The sequence below is a fragment of the Doryrhamphus excisus genome, chromosome 1 (genome assembly GCF_030265055.1).
Source record: "Doryrhamphus excisus isolate RoL2022-K1 chromosome 1, RoL_Dexc_1.0, whole genome shotgun sequence".
Classification (NCBI taxonomy): domain Eukaryota; kingdom Metazoa; phylum Chordata; class Actinopteri; order Syngnathiformes; family Syngnathidae; genus Doryrhamphus; species Doryrhamphus excisus.
In genome coordinates, this window is record NC_080466.1 from 9,333,817 (window position 1) to 9,352,342 (window position 18,526).

Below are 18,526 nucleotides of genomic sequence, written 5' to 3' on the forward strand. Positions count from 1 at the left end.
TGAAGGAGACATCAGGGTAGTTGATGTGAGAGAGACAGATGTAGAAGACAGGGTTGGATGGAGAAGATTGGTTTTCTGTGGCGACCCCTGAAGGGAAAAGCCCAAAGAGAAGGTTTGTAAGATACATGTACTGTATATAGACTGAAAATTGTCCATAGGTATGAATGTGAGTGTGAATGTTTGTGCATAAGTGCCATGTGAAGGACAAATGGATAAATGGATATAGGAATTGAACGGATGTTTCTGCTGAGTGATTCTAACAGCTTTGTGGGTGCAGCTTTCCAAGAAGAACCAAAATAAGCCTCGATGTTGATGCAGGATCGCTTGGAGATGACTCATCTTCATCTTTGGCCTCCAAGGCCGTCTGCTCAAAACCATCAGAAACGCAGTCTTCCTCACACGCCGCCTACACACACGACTCCCAAATGAACTAAAAACGCCCAACAAGCTGCATATTGCATGCGGAGAGGGGGAAAAAATGTGTACGTGAGGATACTTACCATCTGATTGGGCCTCTTTTATAAGGACACCTACATTACGCCAGTAACATGTTGAGTGTAACATGGAAGAACATGAGTATGAGATGGCGTCATACAACCCTGTCGTGCATAGGGATCCTTCCAAACTGCGTGTATTTGTTTTTTTCAAAAGAGGTGGCAATGAGACAAGAATGTGCTGAAGGGTTCTTGGCTGTGTGCGGACTGGACAGAAAGATGCACAATCTGTGGTGCTTGTGAAAATGTGTTGATCTGAGACTTGATACACAAAGCTGAGAGAAAGAACACGCATAGTAGAGGAGAAAAATATTTCATTTCTGACCTTAATGGTTTATTAAGCACCAATAACCTCGAACGATAGATGTGACGTACGTCAAAGGCATGGAATGTCTTTACCATATAATTGCAGTTACACTTATCCCTGGCATCTTCGCGTTTCGAATTTCGTGGCTTAACTATAACATCCATACACTTTCTGTACCCTCACGAGGGTCGCGGGCATGCTGGAGCCTATTCCAACTGTCTTCGGGCGAGAGGCGGGGTACACCTTGGACTGGTCGCCAGCCAATCACAGGGCACATATAGACAAACAACCATTCACACTCACATTCATACCTATGGACAATTTGGAGTCGCCAATTAACCTAGCATGTTTTTGGAATGTGGGAGGAAACCGGAGTACCCGCAGAAAATGCACACACGCACAGGAGAACATCCAAACTCTACATAGACATTCCCGAGCAGGGATCGAACATGGGTCTCCTAAATGTGTGGCCTGCACGCTAACCACTATATACCACTGTGCAACTATGACATTTTTCCTAAATGTATAAAGTAATAAATCAGTGCTGTTTCGTGGTTGACTACAGGCTATGTATATTTCTGGCCTAAATTAGGCATTTCTAAGCATAAACATGGCTGAATTAAGTAAAAGACAATTATAAGGTATTTAAATACATGTCATTATTTTCACTGGTCACTAGGTGTCAGTAATATTACACCACAGCAGCAAGAACTCTCCCAATGCCAACATGTGAGTCTACATTAAGACATTTTCTGTCTTTTTTGTCTGCTATATTGCGTAATATGAGTATAAAGGTGACTACGTCGGTGATATTTCATTTCTAGAGGCCTCTAATAATTAAATCAGTTAAAAGTGTATTGAGAAGGACATAAACAGTTTTATATGATATGAGATTTTCGATACTATGAAAATGTTTGATTTATAAATACGGAATCCTGCTTCACGAAAATTCACTGGAACCATTTAGATGAGGGAAAAATGAATAAAAACAACTTTTTCAACCCTGATAAGCTAACTTCAATTATATGCATTTTATGAATTCAATAAATTGACATTTAGTTCCCACAAAGAGTGCATCAACAACGTCTCGGGTGAACACAAAACTCACCTACGACAAGGAAAGGCCCAAAAGTCCTTTTTTCTCCTAAGTGATATTAGTGCCAAGTGCAGTCCTGGATATATAAATTATCTGCAATGGTTTGACGCTTCTGCGTTTTAAACCTACAATGTATGTGCACACTGAATCGACAAGAAGTATTGGGACACTGGGCCGCTACTGCAAAGGACCCAAAATGGGGTGTTTCTTGGGGTGAGGTCTGAGCCAAACGCATCCAAGCATGTCTTCATAGACCTTGCTTTGTGCACTGGGGCACAGAAATTTAGTAATTTTTTAGTCACATGTCCCAATACTTATATAATGTCCATATAACCAACATGAATAGTTTCCAGATTTCCAGATTCTTTACCTGCATTTTGTCGATACCCAGACCTGCTGTGGTATGGATAGGGGGCGCCAGACTGCTGAACTTCTGCCACAGCTCTCCTCTCCTGCTCCCACATGTCTACTTCCGACTCAGTTGTCCGAGAGCCCACGTCGGATACATCTCCCTCCTCGCCTTCGGTGCTGTTCCTGTAAGGCCGACGCTGCCAGTTCTGGATGGCCTGTTTACGGAGACCCCAGTTTCTTGACCCTCCTCCACCACATCCAGGGGAGCGGTCGTAACCCCCTTCGGTCAGGCCGCACTGCATGTGGTAGTACTGAGCCTCGGGGCACTCCTCCATCGGGTGCATCTCCACACTGTCGCTGTCATATCCGCCAGAACACTGTGAGACTGACTTGACCCGACCCGATGCTCTATGACAAGATACAATACACAAACAATACACAAACTATACAGTTGGTCTTATTGCTTGTTGTGTTAAAGTGACGCAAACCGGCTTATGTTAGCTGTATAAATATCTCCTGAGGTCATCATTAATACATCACAGAACAGTTGTACAGTTCGAAGGCAGGCTGAGACAGAAGGCTTTAACGGTTGCTGTTGGGCCACTATGTGTGGCACCATGACTGACTCATGGCCAGGAAGTGTGTGACGTCCTAACAGGAAACACATTTACACCCCAACAGGTGGCTCAGTCAGTGTGTGAAACATGTCGGTATATTTTAAGTGTTTATCTTATATGATAATAGACACCATCACATATGCCGTATACATGTGATATTAAAATACAGTTCTGTTCTTTTTTTTATACACAAAAATATTACAACTCATTTTAATAATCATTTGTGAGAATTCAGCTCTAATTTTATAAGAGTAAAAAATGTTATAAGAATAAAGCTGTGTACTATGAAAATAAATCATTTTATGATGAATGGAAGTAACACACCCGACTGCCCACTGCCACCATTGCCACTCAACATAGTCACTATGTTGTCCCCTTGAACGCCAACTTGATTCTTTGTTTCTTGTCCTAATGTTTTCTACTGAGGGTTGCACACTGCCAAATCAAGGCATACAGGTATGCGCCACGCTACACAAGACTACACAAGCTGTTGTAGCATACAGTGGTGCCTTGACATAGAAGCATTATCTAGATTTTTTCATCTGGTGTTATTACAATGTTGTATTCTCGTGTTAAACGATGCCAACATGTCAGATAATGAGGTTTGCGCTTTTGGAAGTGAGCCCTGAAAGCAGTATTGGATGGCTCTTCATGCTGAGTTTTTTTTTAAAACACGGCTTCTACTAATGTCACTGCATCCTGGACTTCCTTGTATGGGCTGCAGAACGCCTCAGTAAACGCAGACCTATATTTCCAGAAGTCCTCAGGAGCACTTGGGAGTATGACCAATTACAGTAGAGTGGGCTCAGCGGGAGGAGGGCCGGGAAAGAAAACTGCTGGAAAAGGTGCAGAGTCTGAAAGATCTAGAAAGCTTTCTATGCGGGTTATCATGTGTGGCTGCTCTATAGGAGTCCACAACTCCATAAAAAGTCCCCAAAAATGAGTATAATAGATCCCCTTTAAGCAACATCATATGATTACATTTGTACAAGTCATGTCTGAAAAGAAGTAGGAAGAAGCGGAGCTTATTTAATCCTACCCCTTCTCCACAATGATTATTATCATTATTTCACACTTTTACATGTTGACACTTACAATATGTCACTTGCTTATATTTTAGCATTTTCTTTTAGCATTTTAGCATTATAAAGTTTGAACCGTGTTAGTAAAAAACAAAATATGAATGACTTGTTAATAAGACATATTAATATTATAAAATAAATGGAGACATTACATAAGACAAGTCAATCAAAATATCAACAAAAATATTTGGGATAAATATATGAATGTTGGAGTAAAACTTTATGAATCACACAATTTCTGCATGTAAATCTACAAGTTACAATCAACAAATTAAATGTGTTACTTAATATTGTTGAATATTGTTGAGTATGTTATTGTGGAGCTGATATTGTCGATTGTTGTTGACAAGTCTTTGCGAGTTAATATCCTTGTAGTCAAGATGATGAAAAAAAAAGTTTGGAGTAAATAAAGTGTAATTTTCAAGTATAAAGTGGAAATAATAAATAATTGTGTTATGACAATGCAGTCATAATATTATGAGCGTTATTGAATAATATTTACATTCGCTCATTAAAATTATGACTTTACTCTCCAAATGTTCTCATTCTCATAACATTTTAATGTATTCTGGTCATTTCTAACTTTATTCTTGTACCAAAATTCCCAATAATGGCACATTTAAAATGAGTAATGGTCTTTTTATATGAAGATGTGAGTCAGGACTCATCACAATCGAAATAGCAAAGGTGGTGCCAAGCCTTACCCCGTACTGGGCGATGAACGTCGCTCAGATGCTTGGTAGATACCTCTTGTGCTTCCCGAGATGCTGGAGTTCCTCTGCAGAGAGAGGTGAAGATGTAGAAGAGAGAGCAAACCAGAAGAGTTAAAAGAAATGTTGTCTTATTTAAGTGTTCTTAGCCATGGCCCCTGCTCATACTTGGTTGGTGGTGTGTGGGTGAGAGACACCTTTAATGCTCTTGCTGTGTCTTTAATTGCTTCCCCAGTGGGTACTACGGTATAAATAAATACAACATAAACATAAGAGTGCATTTGCAGTTCTTGCAAGACGGTAATTCAACTGGTTGATCATATAACAACAGGAAAATTGTGACAATTTTATGATATTTTCTTGATTCTCAAGACAAGAACACAATTACATAAGCTGAGACCTCAAGTGGATGTGCACAATTAAAATTAATTTAAATAGAAAACTTTAAATACATAGAATCAGTGGTGACAAAGGAAATAATACTGCATAAATAGTGGAGAAAATCAACAGCTACAAAAAAATGAAACCTCCTTCAGCCTGAAAAACTGCCTTCCTTAGATGAGAATATGACCTGAAGGTGGCGCTACAGGAACGTCTGTCCAGCATTCCACTTGGGAGGCAATCACCGGCTTCAGAATGAAGCAGTAACACCATTTTACAGTGTAACCACAACCTGACCTTCACTCTCATTTGCCCCAAGCTGTTTGTGTGCTGGAGCTTTTGTGTTGTGTGAGCTATTGCACACCAGTGGGATCCACTGCCAGTTGCAACTCTCTACATGGAAGCAAAACACAGCCTGATAGTGGCCTCATGCCAGGAGGTTGATAATGAGATCCAATAATACTAAAAAATATGCCTTTACAAAGATAACAATGCTTATTTTGATTGACGCTGTTAGAGCTACTCATTTATCAATATGGTTATTATTGTGGCTGACACTAGACCATAATGACAGTTGTTGTGATAATAATATTTTGACCTTCTATTTCAGGAAGTACATTCCACAGAAATTGTATATTTCCATCCATCCATTTTCTATACCGCTTATCCTCACTAGGGTCACGGGCGTGCTGGAGCCTATCCCAGCTGTCTTCGGGCGAGAGGCAGGGTACAGTTGGACTGGTGGCCAGCCAATCACAGGGCACATATAGACAAACAACCATTCACACTCACATTCATACCTATGGACAATTTGGAATCACCAATTAACCTAGCATGTTTTTTGGAATGTGGGAGGAAACCGGAGTACCTGGAGAAAACCCGCACATGCAAACTCCACACAGAAATGGCCGAGGGTGGAATCGAACACAGGTCTTCTAGTTGTGTGGCTTGCACGCTAACCCTCTGCTGTGTATCCAACGTGCGTTTATTCATTCATTCATTCATTTTCTACCGCTTTTCCTCACGACGGTCGCCGGGCGTGCTGGAGCCTATCCCAGCTGTCTTCGGGCGAGAGGCAGGGTACAGTTGGACTGGTGGCCAGCCAATCACAGGGCACATATAGACAAACAACCATTCACACTCACATTCATACCTATGGACAATTTGGAGTCACCAATTAACCTAGCATGTTTTTGGAATGTGGGATTAAACCGGAGTACCTGGAGAAAACTCCACACAGAAATGGCCGAGGGTGGAATCGAACACAGGTCTTCTAGTTGTGTGGCCTGCGCGCTAACCCTCTGCTGTGCATCCAACGTGCGTTTAATAATGATGAAATACTTTCATCGATTGACAGTCATAACTTTTATGAAAGATTTTTTTATGTATTCTCCATCTGTGAATGGCTTCGTCCTCCTTACAAGCTCCAGTGTAGTCACAACAAAAGCAGATGTAGTTGAGTTTGGAACGTTCACCCACTTGTTGAAAGATGCTCTGTTCAACCTTCTGTAGTAGTTCTGAAATCACTCTCTTACAACCATCTGCAGTTGGGTACTTTCCAGAAAAAGCTGAGTGCTTGTTTTGAAAATGTATTAAAATGTGACATTTTAATTTCTCGCCACATATCAAGCACATGGGTAAGCCAGCATCATCATTGGCAGCTAAGGGAAATGAATATGTCCATTCAGAATCAAACTCTCTACTTCTGAGATTTTTCATTTTAGGGATGTATTCATGGTTTTGTATAGCAAGATGTCACTCACTGTACACCCCTTTCCTTACCCCCCCCTCTTCCCATGCTCATCCAATGAGCAGTCAGAACACAGTGTATGGTCACATTTTTCAAAATACACATTTCCTCCACTTTGGTGTTAAAAAAAACCCATAGCTCGACATTGGAGCCGCAACATCATTATTTTTGCTAATGTCATACATGGAGGCACTGCAGTACTCCACCACATAGTGAAGGCTGGGATTGTGGCCTGAAAGGTGCTTGTCGCTGCCATCCTTCCATTCAGAGGAAAAGCGTTTGAGTTTTTTTGGCAACCTCTAAAGCTACATTTCGCAACAAGTCAATGCACTGAAGATATTTTCAGGCTCTGATGAATGAATGAATGAATGTGACTACCAAGATGGAGGATTATCTATTCATGCTCAACAGAAGGTGATCAAACGTTTGCAACAAAATATCAGCTTTTCCTAGAGAAGCAGGGTGCGTGTACTTTATTTATGAATCTAAGTAAGACCACAAATTCCTTTCGGTTTATTAAAAGAAGAAAATAAAATAAAGTTCCATCCATTTTCTATCCTCATGCTGGAGTCTATTCCAGTCTTTGGGGGAGAGACGGAGTACACCCTGAACTGGTCTAAGAATAAACATCCTGTTAAATAAATACCTCCATGACTGCCTTAATTAACACTGAGCATTATTATCTTTGTAATGGCCGAATATTTAATTATGGACCTAATGTTGTGCCACATACTGTATTTCTGTCATGGCAGCTCAGAGTTGGAGAGTCATCTGCGTGGGGGTGTGTGGTTGGTGACTCCTCCGGGCTTCCCTTCATGCAGTAACAAGGTGCCAACCATTCTATGACTCCACACTTCTACTCATCATTTGGATTCATGCTGGTCCTACCACCCTGCACATCAAGTCTCATTTTAGAAAGCAAGGTTAATAGAGAAGATTCCAACACCAGCGAGACAGGCTGTGGCGTTACATAAGAAGTGTGACAATGTCTGTGAATTAACAGGATGAGCTGAGGATCTTCGGTTGTTTGAGACGGACGAGCCGGTTTGATCTATGGCAGATATGTAGCATGTTACATCACATAATAAGCTTGAATGAGCGGCAAGAGCTGGTCTCCCTGGCAACGCATCCATCTGTGCAATATATAACAGGTGGCCTCCTCTCTCTGTCTTTTTTGAGGTTCTGGATGATGATCTGAATAAAAGGACGCACTCAACTGTTGTGTTTTAAATCAGTGTGGGATTAAACACAGAGGAGGCAAAGCCGCCATTACACTAAATTCTGAATATGTGAATATGGGATTTATGTGTTACTTTATAATGTTTCATATGTATAATCTAGATCTGATCTGGAACATTTTCTACAGCCTATCCCAACTGGAACATACAGATAATAAACCATTAAGGGCTCTAATTTTGTGGTGCAGCGCAGGGTGGCAGAGTGTGGCCCACACCACAATGTGGTAATTTGGTCCAGTGCACCACTGTGCATAGCCAATTTGGTAATCCGGTAGACTGGGCTCTGATGATATGGGCGTGGAGGCGCACCAGGGGAGGTGTCCACACTTTCAGCTTCCAGCGCAGTGACAATTTCGTGACAAAACAGCGCACCAAAAGTGCCCTGAAAGATCGCCAGCGCCGACGTCTTCTATTACACTGGGGAACAATATTTTTTCAACTTTCTGTTGCATTGGATTTTTTAACTGATTCTGAATGATTTTTAGGTGCTGATTTCAAATCTGAAATTAGTTTTTCTCCATAAGCTCTAGTTTTCATGCAATTTGAGATAGATGAAATAGTCTAAATATATGAACTTACGTAACCCAAATCTATGCGTTTTGAGATTATATACATAGATTCCATTCCTGTTCCAGTTTTCAAAGGTTTGCCTTCATTAAACGATAAAGACATTGGACATGATACGAACGAGGAAGACAGTTGTGACAATGAATTGCCAGAAACTGAGTGGGAACAATCCGAGGAATGTTCTTCAGAGACTGAATCTCCCCCAGTCCCCAAGCCTCTTCACCAAACTGAACTGAATGACTTAGTTCGGGATTTAGGTCTTTCAAAGAAAGCAGCTGAGCTTTTGGCATCAAGATTACAAGGCAAAAATCTTGTTGATCACACTGTTAAAGTGTCATATTACAGAAAGCGCGACCAGCTTTTTGTGACCTTCTTTTCTGAAGACAGACAGTTTGTTTACTGCCATGATATCCCAGGTCTTCTCAAAGAACTGGGTGTTCCTCACTATGATCCAACTGAATGGCGGCTCTTTATAGACAGTTCTAAACGCAGTCTCAAGTGTGTTCTTTTGCATAATGGCAATGTTTACGGGGCAGTGCCTGTAGGTCATTCAGTTCATCTGCGGGAAGACTATGATGACATCAGAATGGTCATGGAATTCTTAAAATATCGTGAGCACAACTGGATCATTTGTGTAGACTTGAAAATGGTAAACTTCCTTCTTGGTCAACAGAAAGGTTTCACCAAGTTTCCATGTTTCCTCTTCATGTGGGACAGTCGCGCACGAGACAGACACTGGGTCCAGAAGGACTGGCCTGTTCGTGAAACCCTTGAAGCAGGCATGCCAAATATCACACATGACCCAATTGTTGACAGAGATAGGATCATCTTTCCTCCTCTGCACATCAAACTAGGTTTGATGAAACAATTTGTCAAGGCACTGGATACCGAAGGTGAATGTTGTCGTTCGACAAGATCAAAGCAGGTGTGTTTGATGGCCCACAGATTCGAACCCTCATTCGTGATGATCAGTTTGTTGCCAAGATGACCGCCTTGGAGAGGGCAGCATGGTTATCCTTTGTGGCAGTCGCTTAGAACTTCCTTGGAAACAACAAGGCAGAGAACTACAATGAACTTGTGAACAGAATGCTCCTCGCTTTTCGTGCTCTCAGGTGCAACATGAGCATCAAGCTTCATTTCTTGAACAGCCACCTTGACCAGTTCCCTGAAAACCTGGGGGCTGTGAGTGACGAACAAGGAGAGCGGTTCCACCAAGACCTAAAGATCATGGAAGAACGCTACCAAGGTCGCTATGTATGATGGCCGACTACTGCTGGAGTATTAAACGAGATTGCCCAGATGAAGTGTACAAACGCAAAAGTTACAAACGCAAATTCCTGCCTGACTAAAATACTGTACTGACAGAAAGTGATAAGCGTTATTAGCTGTGATTGACTCTTATCTGAAGAACGTTGTAAATTATGCTTATTTCACGTTGCGATAAAGACTGTTTTCTGAGAAACGCTTCCAGAAAAACATATGGCACTTCTAACAATGGTGTACTTTAATCTAAAATCACATTTTAATGTTCTGTTTCTTTTGCCTTGTTAAATATACTGATTTGTGGCTGACATTGCAATATCCTATAATAATGCTCGATTTTTTTCTATTTTTAATAAAAATTAAAGATTGCATAAAATCTGTAGCTTGCAGAAAAAAACTAACTTCAGATTTGAACTCAGCACACTTAAATTGACTAAAAACAAGTCTTACTTTAAATGCAACATTTTGAGTGTTCCCCAGTGTTATTGGTTCAAGCAAAGCGCACCCTACGCAACGGTAAATTGACGGGCACACAGTGCACAGTCGTCAACAAAACCTCACAGTCAGGTTTTTCAGAGTGTCTGGACATTTCAATGCAACTGTTCAATGCACTATTTAATGTAACCATCTGAACTAGACTGCGCTGCTCATGAAAATTGCAAAGTACACTGGCCACACCCCGTTGGCGTGGCACAGGCGCAGCACAGGGCAGGTGCTCGGCGCCTAGTCGGCCCCAAGTCTCAAATGTACCTAACATGCATGTTTTTGGAATGAATAATGGAGTTGGAGTAAACAGCACATGAGAGAACATGGACTCCCTCTCTCCAAAAAAGAACTCTGGTGGGAGATTTGAATATAGAACTTCTGAGCTGTGAAACAGATGCGCTAACCACTACGCAACTGTTCAGCCTCAACTCGATTCAATATTGTTATAATGATAATACTTGGTTTTAATACATACCGTCACATTATATGGATGTTTACCAAAGTGGTTGTATTTTACAGCAGCATAAAACTGCATTATATCCCACAATACCACATGAAAGGGTCAAAATATTAGAAACAGCTTTTATATGATGCAATGCTACGAGACTACAGCCACAATAATACTTACGTCTTCTATAGTGTCAGTTCAACATTTTTTTTTATACGCATTTTGTATTGGATCTACCAAGAATGGTTTATTTGTGAATTATTTCCTCACCTGGCGTCCATTTCCCTTTGATGCCTGAAGACTGCAGCGCCCCAGACTACCGTTTGGCGTGGTGCCGCAGCTGCTGATGATCTGGAGCTGTTTCTCAGCACGGTCCGCTCGGTCCAACAATTCCTCGATGAACTGCTGCAGGCGAACTTTGGCGTTGGCTTCTCGTGCCGCCGTCTCCTGGAGGAACTGGTCGATCTGCGCAACCTCCCTGAGAACAAAGAGGGGATAATGGGAAAGGGGGCACTATTATTAGAGCCTTTAATTTGTAGGTTTAGACAGTAGAAACAATCAGTAGTTGTCCCCAAGGTGTCTGATTTCTAAAGTTGTAACGTGGGACAAGCTGTCGTTTGGAATTGTCACTTTTGAAATTCCAAAATATTTGGATTTTTCCCCAAGATAATTAAAGGTATTAACATAAGATTGTAGTACTTGAAAAAGATCCAATTAGACAATGTGAAGGATTAAGCGTACTTCTTTGACTGTTTACACACATTAATTGACGCAATATTTATAAAATGCCACTATGTATTAGTATCACCGTCCTCTTCCCTCTCCATTACTTGGCATGTGTCTTATGTGAAACATGAACACATATTTCTTTCCCGTTTCTGTGCATTTTAACACGAGAAAACAAGTAAATTTCAGTTAGCTTACAATGCTGTCATTGGGATACACCTAGTATTTCAACTATGAAGCCCTCTAAAAAAACCTTCTAGCAACGTAGCATGGTTTGATATATATGCTGTGATTATACATTAACACGTAATCTGATGATAACATGTATAATAGTTGTATTATATTGCTATATTTTGATGATTTAAAACACTTCCCAATTTTATTTCCTCTGCGCATTGATACTAGCTAACTAACATGACGTCTCGCTAATTGCTAATCACAGCGTCATTCACAGACGGAAGAGTGGATACCTCTCCATTTCCCTACAAAGACTCAACAAGATGGTTTGTCATCCGCATTTTTTACCTGAGGACTGGAGCACACGTCTTGTGTGGGAAGACACAGTCATCCCAAGGACGGCGGACATTGTAAGTGTCTATTGTTGTTGACGAGCATAAGAATGTGTATCAATGCGCTGAGAAAAGCTGTTTGGGTAGTGTTTTAAATCATCAAAATACGACAAGATACTGCAACTATGACATGTTATAATCAGTGTATGTGTTAATGTATGATCACAGCATGTATATCAAACCATGCAACATTGTTAGAGAGCTTTTTTATAGGTGTATCCCAATGACAGCATTGTAAGCTAGCTGACATTAACTCGTTTCCCTGTGTTAGGGAAAGAAATAAGTTCATATTTCACATAAGGATTGTGAATGATCAAAATTCCCCCAAAAAGTGCAGGTCCCATTTAAAAGGTGAGTCATTTTACCTCATTGAAACTTTACTATAAAGTGGTTAACTTGTTCTTAAAGTTAGATTATGGTTGATAATAATAAAATATGCAAACATTTGCTTAAAAGATTGCTTGTACTGTTAATAAACCTTTTATAATAGCAACAGTGTCACTCTGGAAGAGATGATATTTGTCCAATATGTTCATTCACTGTTTTATGATTGACTATGGCCTATTATTGGTGAAAAATATGCATAGGTACAGTATGTAAATTGTACATATTTTTGTCCAAAATCAAGTACTTTATTAATACTTGATTTCCCTATACAGTATGAAAGAGGCTAGAAACAGTCACACCAATGTTTCTTTGCATAATGTGGGACAGTAATCTCACAATTACAAACACTCTCAAATAATTACAACAAGGCAATCTGTCAATATTAATTATTTAGTAACCTATCTTCATACATAGTGACCGTGCCAGGTATTTTTCAGAATGGAAAACAACATGACTCTTATCAATGTGGAGTACTATGAGACTGAAACAACCGAGAAAAGATGTAAAAAGGAGAAAATGATGCTATTAAGTCTGCACTGCTTGAGACAATGACTGTCTTATCCATCTCCTCCTGGCCAAACTGTCACTTCCATCTGCTGTGTACTTCTGGAAGCATCCACATCCAGCTGACACGTCCACTGAGCTCTGTGAAAGACGGGCTGACAGATAGAAACATGTCTGCTCACTAAAGGGTCAAAGGCTGTGCTCCTCACTCCTCTATAAAAACATGTAGTGCATTTTTATATATCGAAAAAAACGACTGACAACTGGGGTCATTTGATGAAACCATCACATGCATTATAGCTTGTAGCCACAGTGGGCCATATACTGTACGTACACTAGCAACAACAATAAGGAGACAGGGAAAAATTCTACTTGCATGGAGCGCCAACTGCAAAATCCACATCCAAGTAAATGGAGAACCGGAAGAAACCAAAGTACTAAAACACCAAGGAACTGGACAAATATTTACTAACGCACAACACAGAGACTGAGAAATCTTCTACTCTTTTATAACCTTTGTAATTACTATGTGCTAATTATCAAATGGCCTCAGGTTGGTATATAGCCAAGGATAAACTAAAGCTGCTAAAACCCAATAAGAAGAGAAAGGGTCATGTGACAAGAGAGGGAAGGAGAGTGGAACGAGATGTGGCTGCTTTGTGTTGTCAGTCTTTGTTTTAACACACACGCACATGGCTCTCTGTATCACCTTGGACATAAAACCTCAAGGTCAAATGGTGGTGTGTTTACGTGGTCCAAAGGAGAGGAAGAAAGTATGTCTGCCATTTTTGTGTGTAGTCTGTGTGAGTTGTGAAATGATGCTTTTGCAGGTTTATACTGTATTTCATGGTCGAGATTAGAATAATTATGAACAAAACGTACAGATTCGAAATGCATCGACTGTATTATTTATGGCATTGCTAACAGTGTTTCATTTCCTCTTAACGTTAATATAACAAACAGGTGGGTACAGCCAAGACACCACACTGTAACAGCCATCAATAATAAGGGCCGCTCTTCTGAAGGATTCTCTCTGAATGTTAATGAAAATTCCAGGTCAGCGTCCTTTCAGAGTTGTCATCCGCACATTCCATTAATTCAAAACTATGCTTCATTAATATTTAAGAATAAAGATGATTGACTGACAGGGCTTGAATGGGATTTAGCTTTTTGTATGAATACAGTGGTGTGAAAGTGTGTTTGCCCCCTTCTTGATTTCTTTTTTTTTTGTCACACTTCAATGTTTCAGATCACCAAACAAATTAAAATATTAGTCATTGACCACACAACTGAACACAAAATGCAGTTTTTAAATGAAACAATTTATTATTGAGGGAGAAATTGTCTTTCTGAACCCAAGTTGGTTTCATGGTTCCATTTATCACTGTGAGTCTTCCAGGCCTTGAAGCAGCAAAACAGCCCCAGACCATCACACTACCACCACCATATTTTACTGTTGACTAAAGTTCTTTTTCTGAAATGGGGTGTTACTTTTATGCCAGATGTAATGGAACACCTTCCATAATGTTCAACTTTTGCCTTGTCAGGCCAAAGAGTATTTGGGGGAATGGCGCTCACTGTGGTTGGCTGGAGTCCCACAACTTAAAAAAATTATGTGGGGTTTGGGGGAATCACTTTTTCACACAGGGCCTCATAGGTTTGGATTTATTTCTCCATAATAATAAAGTAATTGAAAAACTGCATTTTGTGTTCAGTTGAGTTGTCATTTAATTTTGTTTGATGATCTGAAACATTTAAATGTGGCAAAAAAAGAAGAAATCATCTTTTTAACATCACTGCATGACAATTTAGCAGAAATTGGACAAAATTGACAGCACTATATTAGCTACACATTCATCAAAGACACTACAGTGGAACCTCCAAACTCACAAAGCCTGAAGGTTGCAATAGTTTGGAACATATTGGAGGGAAAATATTTCAAACATATAAAAAGTGGGACAAAGCTTGATCAGCAATATCTTGAGTGAGTCAGCGCAGTGAACACCAAAAGGATTAATACAACAAGTTTGTTTTGCTTTTCTTACCCACAGACAAATAGCAGCGATGGCAAAAGTGGGATCATAACAGTACATTAAAAATTGAACTTATTGCAATGTAAAGGAAAACAATACATGTGTTTTTGACCTGGCTGCTCTGTACAATACAGCTACGTATATTTCAATATGATTAGATATACCTTTATTCATCCCTCAGTGGGGAAATTTACAATATACTATGTATGTAGGGGATATTTAATAAAGCTGTCTAAACATGTCATAAAATAATGATAAGAAGCGACCGGTGGTACTCAATAGCCTGCCCAGCTATACCCAGTTTATAATCTCACATATTGTACTAGCCCACAGTTTCATATTTTGTATTTTAATTTGTTATTATACAGATGTTTGTGCCACTTGGAAATGTGCAGCATTCCAAATTGTTGATCGTAGAAGAACATGTTATTTTAGTTGACTATTGGTCATGATCTTTGAATCATCATGTCACTGAAAAATTACATTGGTTTGTCATAACGGGTCACGTTTTTTAGGACATGTGATGTGTTACACACTGAAATGCATCAATTAATGTGAAGCTGTGAAGACAAAATCAGGTACTAAGTGATATGGCATGAATTAAGCACAGGAAATACAATTACTTGAAGCATAATTTTATGGTAACAGCTTCCTTCTGTTTTACATTTACAGGAGTGTTCAGCATCTTACCTGATACATTTTCCCATGACTTTTAAGTCTTGGTGAATTCTTGCCTTTTGACAACTCCACTCCTGCTGGCCCTTTAAGGGAATCAATGCAAATTGAGCTGTTTCAGCAAGAATCTGGCTTTCACAGCTTCAAATCTAGCCTCCAGAAGGCAGATTAGAAATAGTTTTTTGTTGCTTTTTTTGCATGCTGTATGGAATAAAATGACCAAAAATGAAGAACGAAATAACTGACATCATATTCGAAATCAGCACCCCAAAATTAGCCAAGAGAAGATAGTTTCTTCTTTGTTTCAAAGATTGTCTAGACAGTATAATACAAATATAAAGGAGACTATAGGGCTGTTATTTTATGCCTATGGGGCTCTAATAATGGTAAAAATCATGTTTAGAAAGTCATTAACAGGTTTTTCTATGCTATAACGACAATATCTGCTTTCATCTGATTTCAACATCTGTTTTCTATGCCACTTATCCTCACTAGCTGGAGCCTATTCCAGCTGTCTTCGGGTGAGAGGCGGGGTACACCCTGGACTGGTCGCCAGCCAATCACATATAGACAAACAACCATTCACACTCACATTCATACCTTGGACAATTTGGAGTCACCAATTCACCTAGCATGTTTTTGTAATGTGGAAGAAACCGGAGTATGATTTAATTTTGAAGATGCATACAAGTTACATTGAATGCTTCAATCAATGCATAATTTAACAGGTCCGAAAAGTAGTAGGAAGAAGCAGAAAACTTCTTACCTTATTAGTTTTATACAAAATCATACTTATGATGTTTGTTATGTTTCTATGTGCTGCACACAGATGCACAGTAATGTTGACAAATGTGCATTGTATGAAAGCATTACACACAATGAAAAAAGAAATATGTCCAACCAGAAATGTACCAAAGGTTTTAACATAAAAGCTTGCTCATATATATCCATATAAGTTAATTTATGAAAAAGCACATTCTTTTTTCTTCCCGTCCATTTATTTTCATTAAATAGCCTACAGATGTCTTGCAAATGTATTCAATTCTCCTCTATCAGACATTGTTGTTAATGAGGCAAGCTCCTTGTTTAGCTCTTTGTTTCTTTTTGCATTAACTCATGATGTTGAAACATTTTTTATGATATTGGTAGAAAGGGAGAGACTGGAGGAAAAAAACAAGTCCTCCTATGTGTGTGTGTGTGGAAAGCTCTAGCTCTTAATTCCATTTCGACATCCACACAGCAACATGATGTATTTTCCCTGGATTGTTCCAATGTGTTTAGCATATGCTGCAAACTAAATTGTGTGCTAAGATACTTAACACTGACCTAAAGCGAACCCTGCTTTCATTATCATTTACACTACTTGGAGTGGAGAATAATTCATCGGTCCAACCTGTGTCACATTTTTATGCATACCACTGCTTGCAGCCATTTGGAGGAGTGTCCTGTTGTTGCATAGCAACTCACATTTTCACCATTTGTGACCTCTGATGTTCAACACAATGTTGCCACAAAATTGAATGTAGTTCAGTCATTACTTTTGACGTATAGACACTCAAAAAGGCTCTGTGTCCTTTAAAGAATGCTTAGTCACCGACTGAAAAAGAATGTGCACCAACTGTGATGCTCTTTTTCCATTTTTGAGCTGCTGTGTACTTTTGAATATGCAATAGTCCTAATAACTTGCTATCTTTGTAAATCAGTGTTTATATTGAATATCTTTAAATTGTGCAGGTGTGCCTAATGAAGTGTCCAGTGAATGCATACGTTTTAAAATGACATGAACAGTGGTAACACCGACAAGATATCAAGTAATAGATAGTCCTGGCATGCAATAGTATCATAATGTGGGCAACATAATAAAAGCTACTGGGATGTGTTTCAGTAAAAAACAACAACTTAAAATTGGCCATTCACTGCCATGTTGTGGAGAACTTCCAGCATGCTTATCAGATTCCCGCCCAGTAATAACTTTCATCACCACACTGTGATTGGTGTCCAAAAACGCCTTCTATTTACGGAATATGCCATTTTAGTCAGTTTGTGAAGCAGATGAATAAAGTGGGGGTTGTCTTGCATGATGCTATGAGAGGGTCACCAGGATATTACACCTACAAGAAGTCAGCATGTAAAAAAAAGATGGAGTTGTTCCCCAAATTGAACAGCTTACTCTTCTGGAAATAACCTTTGACAAGGTACGCCTACATCAAATGTACGGCCCACTTCCTTCTTTGATGTTGAGGAATATCTGAACCGGAAAGTTTTTGGTGGGGGTTACCTTTAAAATTGCTTCAGAATTTGAGGTCATACATCGATGAAATTACCCTCTACCCCCATATTTTTTGGGATGTGCTTTCCCAAGGTCCACTGCTTTGTACGGAATCCATTTGTGAGGTCTGAGTCATCACTGATGTTTGACCTGAGAGATGACCTAGCTCATATCTTTGTTGTAGTTAATGACAAGGGTTTGATGGACTTCCTCTTATACATCAGACACATCCAAGCATGATGTTATGGATATTGCTTTGTGCAACGAGGCACAGCGATGCTGGAACAGAAAAAAGTCTTCCCTAAACTGCTCCCTACACAATTGTCCACAATGTCTTAAATAGATAAATAGTTAAGATTCATTGAGGTGTTAAGATGTTTATAGGTTTGATTAATTAGTTGATTAAGAACTGTGTTCCGATATGTTTTTCCATATAGTGTTTTGTTGCTGACCCATCTGCCTACTCTTTATTCAGCGTGTGCAACTGAAAATGCCCTGAAGGTTGCTGGTCCACATGGAGACACATCTGCTTGCTGGATACAACAGGTACAAGTCAGCAGATATGGAATGTGT

At 39.7% G+C, this 18,526-nt stretch overlaps 1 protein-coding gene across 3 annotated transcripts in view; it reads right to left on the reverse strand.

Moving 5' to 3' along the window:
* Positions 1-18,526, reverse strand: part of fbxo41 (F-box protein 41) — a 69,560-nt gene that overhangs the window by 10,572 nt on the left and 40,462 nt on the right. For all 3 annotated transcript variants that reach the window (XR_009129932.1, XR_009129933.1, XM_058073933.1), the window contains exons 6-8: positions 11,061-11,268; positions 4,652-4,725; positions 2,268-2,656 (exon numbers count right to left, since the gene is read on the reverse strand). Coding sequence is in view for 1 of the 3 variants with exons in the window: in XM_058073933.1 (XP_057929916.1) it covers positions 2,268-2,656; positions 4,652-4,725; positions 11,061-11,268 (671 nt within the window). In the remaining 2 variants the exon portion in view is untranslated. The remainder of the gene's footprint in view (positions 1-2,267; positions 2,657-4,651; positions 4,726-11,060; positions 11,269-18,526) is intronic.